General features: G+C 44.7%; 1 protein-coding gene across 3 annotated transcripts in view; it reads right to left on the bottom strand.

Annotated features, from left to right (window-relative positions):
- Positions 1-16,456, bottom strand: part of PARM1 (prostate androgen-regulated mucin-like protein 1) — a 100,573-nt gene extending 84,117 nt beyond the window's left edge. For all 3 annotated transcript variants that reach the window (XM_011224879.3, XM_034671682.1, XM_034671681.1), the window contains exon 1: positions 16,134-16,456. In XM_011224879.3, the coding sequence (XP_011223181.1) occupies positions 16,134-16,176 (43 nt within the window). In that variant the 5' untranslated portion in view covers positions 16,177-16,456. The remainder of the gene's footprint in view (positions 1-16,133) is intronic.
- Between the last annotated feature and the right edge of the window lie 235 nt (positions 16,457-16,691).

The raw sequence follows: 16,691 nt of genomic DNA on the forward strand, positions 1-16,691 counted from the left end.
TCACACTGGCAGACAGTAATCCAGTGTTCTAGAATGTCACAATTTCTAAAGTTTCCCATGAAAGATTCCTGTGACCTCCTATGTCCTACATCCGATAACACATTACACAGAAAGGGGGAAAGAGGCTTTTTTTAGGGAGCAGATCACGTTTTCCCTGCACATAAGGAAAGGCATCATATCTACAAGCAACGAGCTACACCAAAAAAGAGGAGAGGTTATTTTTATCCCATGTAACTTTTTGCTCTCACTATTCTCTTCCTGACTCTACCTCAGGCAAAAGGTGGAAAACAATACAGTATTAACCACAGCAGAGAAGAAGTGAAATGATGCCCTCAAATTTGCCCCATGGTTCCCAAAAGCACACATGCTACAAATCATGCCAGTATCAGAATGTTCTGGAAGCATCCAGAGGTCTCTTGAAGTTATTCTGGTTACATAAGCAGAACTGCTATTGTTTAGTGCAACCCATTCTTTGTTCTAAGGAGAGCCATTAAAAATCTCATTAATTTACACCATTGGTTTTCAATGCAGCTAATAAGTTTAGAAATATGTGAAGGCATTTTCTTCCCTCCTTCCCCCGCCCCCCCCCATTTTTCTTCTATGTTGCTTGTCACAATGTCTGGATACTTAGTGGTCAGGGACTAGAGATGCTGTCTCTGCAAGCTATGTCCCCTCCAAATGCCCACAGCACTCTGGTTGAGAAATGCCTGATTTAAACGGTCTCAACCAGCTTTCTATCATCGAGAGCAATAAATGCATTAAAAAGTAAACAAGTAAAACAAAAAATACTTGAAGTGATTGCAGCTGCTATCTTGAATAAAAGTAATTTATAATTGATTAAATTACTAACTGCTTCTTTTATAAGTGGGGGTGGGTCTTTCATGAACATGGCTTAGATGTGAGAATAATAATATAGCAGGCCTGGGTTGAATTGTGTCCTCGCAAAAAGACAGAATGAAGCCCCAACCCTTAGGTACCCGTGAATGTGACCTTCGTTGGAAATCTGGTCTTGGCAGATATAATCAAATTAAGATGAGGCCATACTGAATAGGGTGTGCCCTAATCCGGTATGACTGGATGGCTGGTGTCCTTGTAGGAAGGGGATCTGGACACAGACAGACTCAAAGGGAAGAAGGTCCTATGAAGATGGAGGCAGAGATTGACCTTCATGCTTTCACAAGCCGAGGAACGCCTGGGGCTACCAGGAACTGGAAGAAGCAAGGAAGGGTCCTCTCCTCGAGGCATCGGAGGGAGCATGGCCCTGCTGAAACCTTGACTTCAAACTTCCAGCTTCCAGAACAGTGAGGGAATAAATTTCTGTTGTTTTAAGCCATCCAAGTTTGCGGTAATTTGTTATGACAGCCCTAGGAAACTAAGACAATAGCTAATCTATATTTATCCCAAGCTTGGCAGTGTGGCATCGTCCAAGGGAGCGAGCGCCTGCAGCAGAACGGGGGACCGGTGTTTGGGGAGAGGACACGGGCTGGCGTCCTCTGCTGCTGGGTAACCGAGAACACAGGAGCCAGTGGCCTCTTCTACCCAGGAGGGCGCACTTTCTTTTGAATTCCTCTACCTATGTATCCTTTAAAGCATAATCTTTACTGGATTTCCTTGTCTAGAGTGGAATTTTATTCCGCAAATACGTGCAGCTAAGGATGCTTGCCCAAAGACAGCAGGCTTGTTTGGAAAGCCATTACGATTGCTTTCCAAATTTCTCGTGTGATCGTGTGACGCAGGCTAACCGGGTCTCCTCTCCTTTCTGTGCTTCCCCCGGGGCCTTTGATGTCCAGTGCCTTCACGGCATCTCTCCCCATGCAGCTCCTTAGCCACGTGGTGTCCCAGCTCCCAGGCCACTTTGCACTCGCAGCATGTTTTTATTCGCTAGGCCACCCCCTTGAGGCTCTACACCCTTCTACCTGCCAATCCATAAATCACTTTCAGCTACTCTGAGTTAACGCGTTACTTCTCTCAGAGATCATGGAGCCTTCCAGCCTTACCCTCAAGTGCTGGCTTGCTGGGAAACAATGTGGAAGGAGCTTTGGAGTCGTTTAAGTCAGGGGACTCCTACTCCTTTATACGTGAGATTTGTAATCTTAGTTCAGCCACAAATGAGCTGTGAGACCTTGCGGTCTACATGTTTGAGCTTCAGCTTCCTCGGGTCAATTCAGTAAGTACTGAGCACCTACTGTGTACACACTCATACATGGGCAGGAGGGATACAAAACTGAGACCAAGATCCCTGCTCTCCAAAGACCAGAAGTCTAAGGGGGTAACATAGGCAAACCAGTGTAGGGAAAATTTGAACTTGCGGGACAAAGAGAATTTTGGTTGGCAGGCAGTGGAGTATGGCATTCTAGAATGAGGAACTGGCAGGGGCAAAGGCCTGAAGGTATATGGCATGGGATTCTGTCCTGGGGAAGACTTCCCAAACAAGAATGATCTATTTGCTTCTCTAGCCTCTCACACTGTGACTACCTGCACCACCTTTCTTTCGTTCTGCCTCTAACTCAGATCTTTTTTTTTTTTTTTAAAGATTTTATTTATTTATTTGACAGAGATAGAGACAGCCAGCGAGAGAGGGAACACAAGCAGGGGAAGTGGGAGAGGAAGAAGCAGGCTCATAGCAGAGGAGCCTGATGTGGGGCTTGAACCCATAACGCCGGGATCACGCACACCCTGAGCCGAAGGCAGACGCTTAACCGCTGTGCCACCCAGGCGCCCCCTAACTCAGATCTTAAGCCACCTGCTAAGGAGTTTGGACTTGTTTCTGTAAGAAATGGGGGTTTCTGGAAGATTCTCTTTAAAAACTTAAACTAATGGAAAAATTTAATCATCTACAAAATGGGAGAGAAGAGTAAAATGGACCCTTACGTACCCTTTGTTCAGTTTCAAGAATTATTAACTCAAGATCTTTTTTTTTTTCTACAAATACCCCCACCTATATCTCACTCCCATATTATTTTGAAGCAAATCCCAGGCACAGTGGCACTTCTTATGTAAATATAATGGTGTATAATCCTAAAAGACAAGGGCTGTCGTTGAAAACATACAGGCTATGGCATTATCGTACTGATAATGATAATACGTTAATATCACAAAATGTCTAGTCAATGATTAAATTCACAATCGTCTCATAAAGGTCATAATTTATTTCTACAGTTTTGGTTTGATCCAAATAAGGTCCACAATTGTGATTGGTTGCTATGTCTCTTAAAGTTTCTTTTTCATCAATAAATCCTGCCTTCCCATCTTTCTTTTAATCTCTCTTTTTTCCTTGCAATCTGTTTGTTGAAGAAACCGGTCTGTTTGTCGGGTAGAGCTTTCTGTGGTCTGGCTTTTGCTGATTTCATTCCTGTGGTGTTATTTAACACTTTCTTTGGTCCTCTGTATTTCCTGTGACTTGATAGTTGGACGTGGAGGCTTGATCAGATGTGGGTTCCTTTCAATGTGGCAAGGCTATTTCACGGGGGATGGTGTACGCTTCTGTCAGGAGATACAGTATCTGGTTGTGTTACACTTCATGATGCTGGCGGCCGCTGATGGTCAGTGCCAAGACCACTAACTCATTCGGCCATGCAGTATGGTGCTGTTCTATTTCTACTGGGCCATCGTCATTTACTAGCTGGAAAACCTGTTGAAAGACAGTCATCCTACTATCTAATATTTGGTCACCCAGTGATACACCTCATAAAATAAAGGCAAAATAAGATCAATCAATCAAGAATTTTAGTTCTTCCTATTGATCTATTATTTTTCAAAATAATGTGTTGGTTTGTTAGCGTCCTGCGATGAAGACAAATGAAGTTTTGTATTATTGCTTTGTTTTTGGTATCGTAATTAACTCCTGAGTTTGAACAGTGTGACTCAGTCCATTGCAGTTATCCTCACTGATATTCATCTTTGGCCAGTGGGAGCCTCATTAAAAGGTTCTGAGTCCTCTTCACAGGAGCCATGGTTGTCTTTGACAGCATCCTCGCTATCTGGTATGACAAGATATTCCAGGCTCATCTTACATATTTTCTAACCCATACCAGGAATGAACCACTTCTCCCAGGAGCCTGCCTTTTTTCTGGTGGAAAGGGGATTTACAGCTACGATCTGAGCACCTGGAAAACTCTTAGGCAGATTTAGGTCTGCTTCTGCTCCTTTGGAGGGGAGCAGGCAATCTGGCCTGACCTGAATGACTTCCAAAAGAGTGGAGAGAGACTGTGAGAAGGCAAAGGGCGGCCAGAAACCATTTAGGAGTTACTGTGATAGGCTAGGAAGAGATGACAAGGTTCTCTATCCAGCCTGTAGGTGTACGGGGCGCCTGGGTGGCTCAGTTGTTAAGCGTCTGCCTTCGGCTCAGGTCATGATCCCAGAGTCCTGGGATCAAGCCCCGTCCGGCTCCCTGCTTAGTGGGGAGACTGCTTCTCCCTCTCCTACTACTCCTGCTTGTGTTTCCTCTCTCGCTGTGTTTCTCTCTGTCAAATAAATAAATAAATAAAATCTTTAAAAAAAAAAATGTGTGTAGGTGTGGGGATAGGAAAGAGGGTCAGGGTCTAGAGAAACTTTAGAGACTAAATTCACATAGTCTGATTTGGCCATTCAAGACAGGACAGACTGAGGTGGGTAAAAGATGACAGTCCTGGGTTCAAAGCTAGCTCTGTCACTTACCAACTGCGTGATTTACATCTCATTACTTAACTTCCAAGACTTGGTGACCTGAACTGCACCGTGGGATTGGTACAGTCTATCTCATGGGGTTGTTATTGCAAATGAAATGAACATCATATAATGTGTGATGCCTACTACAACTAAAAATCACAAATGTGCAATCTCCATCCCACACCAGCATGTTTAGCTTGATTTAGAATATGAAGGGGCTGGCCTGTCTGCTCATGGACTGGTAGTAAGGGATGAACCAGCATTTCCCTAAACCATATTTTATCGATCAATTTATTGAAAAGATGATATAACAAATTTAATGCTGCCAAAGGAAACCAAATTGTATAATCTTCTGAGGGCTATTTTTTCTTATTTGATATCTAAGATGACAGATTTCATTATAGAAAAGCTTAGAATAATGTTTTAATTTAAAAATTGCTCCATAAGTGACAACCAAGGTAGAGAAACAAAGTATCTCAAATTCTGATCAGTTAAGTCAGAGTTTCTTAAAATACTATCCAAGACGGTTGTTCTGATCAATGATTTATGTAGCACTCTGGTTTTATAAAATATAATATTACTTTAAGTCAATTCCTTTCCAGAACCATCCTGGCCCATTACGTCAGTGATATCCTGTGAACCTTTCTCAGGTTATTTGCTTTTCTAAGATGTATTTTTTGAGGGATCCATCAGAAAGATTTCCGAATCAAGATTTTGAGGACGGAAGTAGCTATCCAGCAATTACAAGAGCTGCATTAAGTGTTGATAAAGAGGGATTAAAATCTTGACAATATCTTTACTTTTTTAATGGCGAAGGCAATACAAACTAACAATTTCAGACAAAAGAAAAGAGCATAAAAAGTGAAACTAACCCAAAGCTCACTTGCCAGAAATAACCACCATATTCTTCTAAATGATTTTCTCTACAGGCACACACACAAAAATGTTTTAAATATTGCATCACAATGTACATTTATTCTGTAGCTTGCTTTTCTGACATAATTGTGAAATATAAAGTTACACTTATTAGTTCAATATACTGTAACCACTTAACGTGTTCGTACATAAACGAGCCAAGCGCCTCCTCCTTCTTAGCAGTCGCTCGGTGTGGCCCAGTTGAATGAACACTGAATGTTTGCTAATTCGTCCGACCAGTACGTTATGGTTAGGCATTTATATGATTTCCAACGTATTAAAATTTTAAAAGTTCTTAACCAAAACAGACTCTGACTCAGGTCTGGGAGGGTGATAGATACATTCTTGTCAATTTCTGTGCCTGTTTATAGTTTCCATCATAACACAAAAAAGAAAACAGTGCTTGAGGGCAGCTTTTAGAAACTCTTATAAAATAAGCCATGACCGTCACTTACTGACATTTAATTTTTTTAACAAAAAATTGCCTGTAAATTTCCTTATCTCAGAAATCGCATCTCCCTCTTTCATGATAACCCCCCTAACTCAAACAGTTCTCAGTGAGGTAATCGTTTTCCCTTCTTCAGCAGCTGCACTTGCCTTTGAGATCTTGGGAGGCTTCTCTTGTCTTTTTTCTTCCTTTTCTTAAAAAGATGTACTTGAGTGACTTTATTGAGATAGGATACACAAATATAAAATGGTGCAGCGACTTTGGAAAACCGTCTGACAGTTCCTCAAAAATGAAACCTCGAATTGCCACAGGCCCTGCTTTCCATTTCCTTCGGGAACATGGTCCGACCCACAGAGAAGAGGTGGGGAATGGTCCCCTGCCCTCCGGTGTCACGCTCACACCACCGGGCACGGGGACAGCCTAACTGCCCCCTTGGCCACTGCCCAGTTTACAGCCCATGCCGCTCTCCTTCCAGCTGTCCGAGCATCTGCCCCCCTCAAAAATGGGCAAGTGGACCTCGCTGAACAAGCAAGGCAGATGTTTTTAGTATAAAGTGTCATCTTTGCTGTTCCTTGGTTTGCTTATAGGTTGCTCTCCAAGTACAATCTTCAGTTGTACCACTGTCCCTGAGGCTGCAAGACAAGTATGTTGTTATTTCCTAAGCTCGTGTTCTTCTTGGCAGCTGCTAAATACTTAAATGTTTCTATTTGAGCCAGAAAGTACCATGAGTATTTGTTGGACGATGAAGCTGAGGGCTCTGCCAGCCTGGGTGACTGTAACACCAGCCACGTCGGGGGGTCTGCCCTGCAGCATCGATAACAAGCGTTCACGGGAATGCATGGCTGATTCCAGTCAGGACTTCAACCCTTTCAACAACACAATTCAGAGTCACCAGTGGAGGCAGAATGCGGAGTCTTTAAGGTCAAGAAAACTCCCATTCTGTTCTTCAGTTTATTAGTGACTAACTTATGCTCTCAACACTCAGCGGTAGAGTTTAGTTAACTTTCTCAAACATCACTGGGTGACTGCCACTCATGCTTCCTTTAGACTCAAAGCACTTTTCAACAGCAGCTTATTTTTACTTATTCTGAAAATTCTCAAAAATGTTCAAATGGCGGACTTTTGTAGCTGAGCTCAAAGGTGACATTTTCTTAATTGGCCAGAGAACTTAAAACGTTTCAGCTATTTCTTTTTTTTTTTTCTTTTTTTAAATTGTATTTTATTTTATTTTTTTACATTTCAGCTATTTCAAAGTGATATCCATGGGGGTGGGGAAAGGCTAACATTTTTAAAAGAAATGTCTTGTATGTTCATAGCTCAAAAAAAAAAAAGCTGATTTTAAAGTTTAGCCTTTGTAACCCTCAATGAAAACTAAAGGCTGACTCATATGTTTTTTTAAAAGCTATTTGGAAACACTAGATGTAAGCACCTGATAGTAAGCAAGTTTGCCAATGTCTCGTTTTGGGGTGATCGAAGGCAAAATTTGAATTAAGTCTTCATTTTGCCAACCCTCAAAAATGTATTTTTTAAAAGACTTTATTTATTTTGGAGAGAGCAAGAGAAAGAGCACGAGCCGGGAGAGGGGCAGAGGGGGAGGGAGAAGCAGACTCCCTGCTGACTATTAGATAGTCAACCACTGATTTTCTTCTGACCAAGTCAAAATTCATCATCCTCAAAGAATGAAAATTCTCTGAGGGTAGAGTTTTGTCTATTTTGTTCATTGTTGTTTCTCCAGAGTCTTGGACAGTGTTTTAGTACATCAGGTTCTCAATTAAAAATTAGTTTAACAAATATTTGCTAAGCACTCGTTAGGTGTCTTGCCCTGTTCTACATGCTGGGGACACAGTGGGGACAAAGCAGCTAAAATTCCTGCTCTCCCTGCACCTTACAATCTAGTAGTGGGACGCAGGCAAGCAAATGAAGTAAAATAAATTAAACCTTCTATTTGTTGAATGCTTACTCACATCGTAATCAATGTATACATCACAACCCAACAAGGCAGAAAATTGAGATCTTGGAGTTGGCATTCCATGCCAGCCTGACTTAGCCAAAGCCTGTTCCACCACACCTTATTGCTTCTCACAAATCTCATCCTTGGGACGCCTGGGTGGCTCAGTTGGTCCAATGACTGCCTTTGGCTCAGGTCATGATCTTGGAGTCCCAGGATTGAGTCCAGCATCAGGCTCCCTGCTCAGCGGGGAGTGTGCTTCTCCCTCTGACCCTCCCCTCTCTCGTGCTCCCTCTCACTAGCTCTCTCAAATAAATAAATCAAATCTTAAAAAAAAAATCTCATCCTCACCTGATAAATACCAGGGCTGCGCGCCTCTTTCTCTAAGACTAGAAAGGGGAGTCTGCTCAAAATAAGACTCTTTGAAGTGCGGGTTTAGGATAGCTGCCTTGAAGTGAGCACCCCAGGCCACTCAGCCCTCCTTAATGGCTCCTAACTAAGCAGCACATTCCTTCTGGCATCTCAAAGCATTTTCTCATTCTTTGTCCCCTTTTACCTTGCTGAGGATGCCTTACTTACCTGCCATTAAGGGCCACCACATTGTTGCATCAGAAAGGCTCAATTTGCAACCTTTCACAGACCTAAAAAGGCATACTAAAGTAGGTTTATATTCATATAAATTTGAGGAGGAATCTTTTATCCCATCCTCCACCCCCTTTCCCCTACCCCCTCCACCCAAAATGAAACTTAATGCATTCCCCATTCCCAGCAGCAGCAAGGGGGTGGTTTGGTCTGGATAGCCCCCAATAATTTTAATTATTTACCCCCATTACTCTTTGACCGCCACCACATTCAGCCATCTGATATTCTCTCAGTCTCTTGTAACAGACCACCCCCAGCCTCTCCCCCCTGTATCCTATGCAGAATTTCTGGAACAGCCATGACTCCTTCCTACTGTCCATTTCTTACCCAGTTTCCACATGTAATTTGATATCACACTTACTTCCCCACCAACATTTCCTACAATGTAAATGATGAATGATCTTCTATTCTTGAAAACTGATCACTCTTTCTCTTGCTCAGACCTGTCTGAATAGCTCTTCAAAAAGGAGAATTCCAGGGCTCTTCCTCTTGGATGTTGTCCATATAAATTGTAATTTTTAAGACAAAACACCCAGGCTTCCTCATCTGTCGGGTGATGGCCATATTCCTCTTGATGTTGCCTCTCATGCAGCTAATCCACTGAGAGCAAGAACTCCTCACCGGCAGAGTGTGCGATCCACCAACAACTTGCCTCTTTTCCCAGGCCAACAGAGAGGTGTTCAGTCCACCAGATTTCTTTAGGACCCTCTCATGAACAAACGGGCATCAAGACCCCTCCGTATTGTAATTCTGCGATGTACTGAAATCCTCCCATAATTTGATGTAATCTGACACACTACATGAACTCAAGAGATTGATGGCGTCTTAAACGTTTCCCTCAACACATAGAGACAAGGCATTGTAGCTTCTGTAGGGTGAAGAAAGAGAGCATCCTTTTATCCTTACGATAATTGTTATCGTTCTTCCTAAAGAATCCAAATTACAGCACAAAGCAAGAATCCTATGGCATGGAGTGTTTAACAATCAAATAAATACTCAACGCCAGTATAATGCTATCTGTCTGCTGTCCATCTGTAGGATCACAAAAGCTTTTCTAGGTCCTAAGAAGCAAAAGCACTACTAGTAATCCATCACAGGACCCAACAGTAAGTGAACAAACTGTCAGGAACGAGGGTATGCTTCCGGATAACACAAAACTGGCAAGAATACCATCATTTAAAAGGTAACATGTTTTAATCACCCCATTCAATCACGGCCAAAAACCACAAAAAATCAAACAAACAAAATTTTCTCTCTTCCAATTCTTTTCGTGTTCAACACCTGCACCGAAGTTCCTCTGTCCTTATCTCCCCCCCCCCCATAGAAAACAAAATCAGGTGTCAGAATTTGGACTGTAAGTGGAAGATACTATCATCAAAGTTATATTCTACCATTCATCTTATTTTGTATCGAACAGACGTGTTTTCCAAATAGCACACTGGTAACCTGACACAGTTTTTTTCCCCACTTAACAGTTACCTGTTCACAGATCTCACAGATTCTGCCATAGGTATAAAAGATGCTAATTTCCACCACAGTTCAATTGCTCAAGGGTTTTGTTTTTTTTTTTTTTTTTCCAATTTGCCTTGAAATTCTAATATGCTGCTTCAGGCTTTATACCTACAGATTTCAAGTGTACCAATAGTCCTATCCTGCAGGAATTATGTAACCTTATATAATTAATATTTGTGAGATGTATTAGGATCCTGGCACAGAAAAGAGCATTGAAATCCAAAGCTATTCTATAACTTTCTTTTTTAATCAGTTGCCAGCTGGATTCTAGAAGGCTTCTAGTTCCAGCTCCCAGGCAAGAATATTGCTACCATGTAAAATATGGATACCGTTTCTGTTTTTTTTTTTTTTAAAGCAAAAGTCACAAGAGGCTAAGGTAATGTAGCTTCAGGAAGGCTACAGAAATTCCAGCTGTTCAGAAACACGTAAGAGTGCATGGTTAATGGAAATGCAATCAGAGGGGCGCCTGGGTGGCTCAGTTGGTTAGGTGTCTGACTCTTGATTTGGGGTCAGGTTATGATCTCAGGGTCCTGGGATTGAGCCCCCCACTCCCAGTTCCGCACTCAGCAGGGAGTCTACTTCAAGATTCTCTACCTCTCCCTCTGCCCCTCCCCTCAACTCCAGCGCACACGCATGCTCTCTAAAATAAAGAAATAAATCTTAAAAAAAAAAAAAAAGGAAATGCAATCAGATTAAAAATGTTTCATTGGAGAGTTGCCTCTGAACCCTATTCCTTGCAGCTGCTGTCTTAGAGAGAGATGCCCTGAAATCTCCCTGTCTTCCCATGAACAGACTGAAATGGAGCAGGACAACTAAAGCTAGGTGAGGGGGGGTTCAAGGGAAAGTGAGTCCTATATCAAACCCATTGTATAGATGAATTGCAGATGAAAGGCCAAACGTAGGATTTCTAGATAAAATATGGGTTGCCCAGTTAAATTTGGATTCAAGAGAAACCGTGAAAAATTACTTAGTTTAAGTGTGTCCCAACTATTGTGTGGGGCATGCTTAGAATTCACCGTTTATTTGAAATTCAAATTGGACTGGGCAATCTGTATTTTTATTTGCTAAATCTGGCAACACTAGCCAAAGGAAAATTAAAACAGATTATTTTCAATTGACATCATACTGCCCTGTACCAATGGAAAACACTGATGAAAAGAATTATGTAATTGTCTATTTTGTTGTAATGATTTCTATTATTTAAAAGTGGCAAAGGTCTCAATGATTAGAAATGATATTAAAACAGGTATAAAACAGGTAAAAGAAACGGGCTATGCTGGTGTAAGGATAATGATGAACATTTAAAGACCCACACATCAGAAAATCTGCTGTTATGTGAATTCTGTCATTTAAATAATTTATGCTGTGACTAAAGTAAAGTCATGCCGCACACAAATCAGTCTTATTTTATAGTCACCTGAACTGGACAATCACCCATTAGCCCTGCATTTCCGAGTAAAAAGCCAGCTTTGCCTAAGGCACACATTACTAATTGCCTACCTCTTTCTAGAATTGCTGCTGTCTTCTAAATGAAACATTAATTTTTCCAAACAACTGTTTCAGTCAGTATCTTATTAGCAAAGCAAATATTTGATTCCCAAACTAACACGTTCAGTTTAACTGACAGATACCTCCAAAAGGAAGCAAACAATTATAAACGCTATGGCAGAATTCCGTTCATTTGGATGTGAAGACAGCTAATCCCTTTTGAAAACATTTCTAAAATGTCCCTCTCTATTGTTTCCAGTGGATGCTGTGGCCACTTCCCCACCTCCCTACTCCCACAGGGAAAATTATTGCTTAAGAAAGTCTGATCAAACAGTATACAAAACTTGGCCAGTATTTTCCTTAGAAACACACACACACAATTAGACCTGGCCCAAACACTCAAGGTAAATTAGAGGTCTGGTCATTACTGACGCTTCTGGGTTTTCAAGAGAGCCATTCTGGATCCTTCAGCTACCATGAACTGCCTTTTCCTAAGTTCTTTCATTGGAATCATCTAAAATTTGTGGCTCTGGGAAACTGACTTAAAAGATTTAGCGGAGTTGGGCTTCTGAAACACACCAGGTTGCAAAAGACTTTGTGGAAGAAACAAAGTCCACGTGAGCCTTTGCTTCTATTCGTTACAGAGCATTCTTTTGGACCGTTGTGCTAAATCGGAGCTGGCACATTATTAACCTTTTCAAATTAGGCATTTAGTAGGCTCAGCTGAATATTTTCTTCATTTGCACATTAAGGTTTGCCAGAACAGCTGGCTCTATGCTGGACTATTAGTTGAGATCTTTGATTTACATAGTCTAAGCGCAAACGTAGAAGCTCTACTTCTGAGAGGACGACCTAATGGGTACCAAACACTGGCAAACCTTATCAATAAGATCAATAGAAACAACGGGGGCTAGCACTTACTGAGTGCTTCCTACGTCCCAGGCGCTGTAAGTACAGTCATTTAAAACTTTCAACAACCTTATGAGGTTTTATTTGCCCAATTTTTTGGATGAGAAAACTGAGAATGGTTAAGTTACTTGCCCGAAATTACACACTTAGTAAGTAGTAAACCTCAGCTTTGTACCTAGGCAATCTCGCTGCAGAATCCCCGGGCTTATCACTTTGCAACACTGCCCCAGCAAACAAACGTATCAGATAACCACAAAGAGCTTCCAACTTCTCAGGTCGGGTTTCATGGGAAGGAGGTGTCACTTCTTGGACTGTGATACAGACTTCAGGGGAATGGGAGGAGACCAGGCTAAAGGAATGGGAGTAACCCTTCACCCCTCCCCCCCATAACCACAGGCAACCTTGCTTTTCTCATAAATGTGTGTGCATTTTGAGTTTTTTTAATATGCTTAAGATATGATTCATGACAAGGCTTTAATAGGCTTACGATAAGGTGTTGACCTGTATCATGATTCGTAGTGACAACAGAGCTGTAAATGTGTAGGATGGGGTCTCCCTTCAATGATCAGGACATTCTAGGTATTAGTCACCCAGAGAAGAGTGATCTGACAGGCCCAGAACACAGACGGGATTTCTAGCTGGGTGGCAGACTGGAGTCTAGCTCTTTTGGGTTTGGTCACCAACGGCCAGTATATCGGCCTAGGTAATGGAGTGGGATGTGATGGTCTCTCTGTGGGGAGAGCAGGGACAGACAGGGCAGAATCCAAGGCAGGAAAGTAGGATCATGGGGTTTGTGCCTCTTTTTACCTATGCTTCTTTCCCTTTTGTCCTCCTTGAGTGTTGGAAAAGGCCTTTTGAAAGTTCCAGTATATCTCAGATGTCTCAGTGAGGGAGATTTTAAATCAATGCAAAACACCAATGGAGGGTAATGATGGTGGTGGGAAAAAAGACGAGAATCTGGAGGGAAGAGGGAGAGGGATGAAGAGGGAAGCTTCCTGTGGCCTGCCATTCTCCCTCCCTCATCAGTTCTGTAGCCAAAACTCAGGGGTGTGGCCTTGTATTTTAATTTGGGGGCTGTATTTCTACACACCTTGAGCACAGAGATATTTGAGAATGGTCTGTAAAAGAGCCAACTATAGTTTATACCACGATCAACTTTGAAAGAACTGAAGACAGTCCAAGCTTTCCCTCTTCCTTCTTTTTAAAATACAAGTGAATAAATGTAGAGATTATTGTTGTTGACAATACCCACATATTTGCAAGTCCATTATACAGGCAGGAGAAAATGCTATGTATACATTGAGTGGATTTATTAAGCTAAAATAAAGTCCCCTGCCAAACCCCATTCCTGGCTCAAGAAAGTATCACTTTAAGAGTTTTACTGGAGGGGTAAAAAAGAAGAAGGAAGAGGAGAAGGTGGAAGAGGAGGAGGCCAGGGTGGGAGGAGGAGGAGGAGGAAGAGGAAGGAGAGAAGAAGAACAGAAAAGCAGCAACTGCTGGGTGAAACTGACCAGAGCTTTACGAGGGAGCTGGGGGATGCCACAGAAACACCCACCCCACTTTCATTTCCGGAACCTTCACCCCCCCCTCCTTCCCCAACACAGCAATTTCTTTTCCTAGAAAAATGATATTTTGGTTTCTTAAAACACCCTACTTTGGGATGCAAAGAGTCTCATGAGGTATTTATGCCAATTTTCATATTATTTTCCTTGCCACTTATTGCAAGTAGCTCTAACAACACAGGGATCCCTAAACAGGGAAGGTTGAAGCTTCATCACTCTGTTTGTAAGATGTACACAGAAACTATGTCTTCTGGGGTCAGAAGAGCCCCAGAACTGGGAGGCTGTGATTGTCTTGGTTCTGACACCTCCACCCCCCACATATGAGGCTGCTCAGTGGCCCCGCAAGCCCCCTCACTCCAGCGATGGACAAGGGCAATATTCTCACCCCCAGAACAGCTGGACTACACTCTAAAATTGACCAAGAAAAAAAGAAGGTTGAGCTCCTAAGAAAAAAAATGCTACATACACCGCCCAGTAGGGTTAGTCCGGGTATTGCCAGCTGCCAGAGCTGTCGATAAAAATTAAAAAGACAAGCCACAAGATAAAATTAGCAAACAAACCTACGCACTGGCTCTACTGGCTCTCTCAAGTTTTTCTGAGCCTTGGGCTTCATGAAAAGATTTCCAGTGAGGAGGAAAGTAAAGGCACCTTTCATGTCGTTTCGTAAACATCTCTTGCGTGGAGGGTTCCTGGAACTGCCTCACATGGCAATCCCGTGGTTTGGGACGCGGCTGTTACACCTGCTGGGATCCTGGCGCTCGCAGCCCCCCGGAGGCTGCATAGCCAAAGCCGCCAGAGAGTTCGGGAATGTCTGCGGACGCGACTGCAAACAGTGCGGACACCAAAACGAAAAGGGGGTTTTCCCCAGGCTTTCAGCAAGTAAAGGAAGAAAACAGAAACGAAACAAAGCACGCTATAATCTTGAGTTGGGAAACTTTTCCTCAAAATTGCAGTATCCTTTGCGAGCGGCCAGGAAACCCCTAGCTTCTTTTCAAGGGATTGTAACAACCTGTGTCCACAAGAACAGGAACCCAAGCAATTCAGGATAAAAACCACGGACTAGAAGTATGTGTCAAATCAGCTTGTGCTATGTGGCTTTGGAACATTCTTATCGAAACATACCATACATAGTCCGCGCACTCGGGCTGCTGGTTCCATTGGTGCCTTATCCATAGTCGATTGTACCTTGTGGGGCTGCATTTTCTGGAAAAACTGGGCACCCAACACCAGACTGAAAGCGTTGTTCGAACATCTCCCGGCCCCCACTAAGCCGAGCTCAGTCCTCCTGCTCGTCTCTCCGCAGCCCCTGCCAGAGGCCGCCGCCGTTGGTCCCGAGACCAGCGAGGCGCGCGAAGAGAAGCGGCCCAGAATTGGTGTCGGGGGCGGCGGGTAGTTTTAGCCAACTTGACAGTTTCTGCCACTGCACTCATTTTGGGGGGAGGCTCCGGGCCACAGGGTAGAACTGCAAACCCAGGTGGTGATCGCGAGCTCGAGCCGGGTTAAGGCAGCTGCCGGCGGGGCTGTGAGTGCCGCATCATCCCCAGCGCGCAAACACGGAGGGACGCCGGAGACCCGAGACCAGACCGAGTCCCCGCCGCGCGCGCAGCCACTGCTTAGAGCCTTCCAGATGCGATTCCCCGCGCCTCTCCCGTCCCTCCCGGGGCCCAACCGCCTCAAGAAGTCTGCTGCCCGACTCTGACAGGGTGTGCTCGGAGACGCCAGAAGCCTCGAGTCGCACGCAGTCAGTGTCGCCCACCTGGGGTTCGAACGCGTCGCGCAGCCACCTGTTCCACAAAGCCCAGAGTTTGTGTGGGCGCGGGCTGCGGCAGGAAGGACCCTGCCATCCCCTCCGTCCCGCACGGCTTAGGATCTCGACAGGCTTACACCACCCCAAATCCAAGTGCGCACATACCCTCACGCAACTCCGGAGTCTCGTCCCACTCCGGCCACCCGCGTGTGGTGACTTACTTCCCCGTGTCCCCGCTTCAGCCCCAGCCCCAGCGCTGGCCACCGGGGCCCGTACCGCGCCCGGCCCCTCCGGGAGGACGGCGCCCCCAAATACCTGCCGTGAAGATGCAGAGAGCGAAGAGAGTCTTGCAGACCATGGTACCCTGGTGTGCGGTGCCAACCTCCGGGACTGACCGAGCTCTGGGAGCGCGTACGGCTCTTGCTCCGCCGGGCAGGCGGCCGTGGGAGGCGGAAAGCGAGGGCGGCTCTGCGCGCTCGGCCCGCGCGGCTCGGGCTGCTCCGGCGGCGGGCGGAGAAGCGAGGCAAACGCGGCGCTGCTCCGTCAGCTGCGTGTCCTCCCGCGCCCGGCGCGCTTCTGCTCCATCCCCGCCGCCCGAGCCCGGGCCGCCTCTGCTGCCGCGCCGGCCCCCGCCAAACCCCTCCCACCCGGGCCCCGCGGCGCTGACAAGGCCACCCCCGGCCTCCCCTCTCCCGGCGCTCGGGTCCCGGGAGCCTCGGCCCAGGGCGGCCTCTGCTGGACAGTCAGGGCGCGAGACCCGAGTTCTGACGGGGTTCGGCGAAGGTCCTGGCGTCTAGCACCGGGCTGGGAACTGAGGGGACACAAAGAAGTGTGAGCGCATCTCTGCCCTCAGGAATGACTCTCAACTTCTCT

The sequence above is a fragment of the Ailuropoda melanoleuca genome, chromosome 11 (assembly GCF_002007445.2).
Source record: "Ailuropoda melanoleuca isolate Jingjing chromosome 11, ASM200744v2, whole genome shotgun sequence".
NCBI classification, from domain to species: domain Eukaryota; kingdom Metazoa; phylum Chordata; class Mammalia; order Carnivora; family Ursidae; genus Ailuropoda; species Ailuropoda melanoleuca.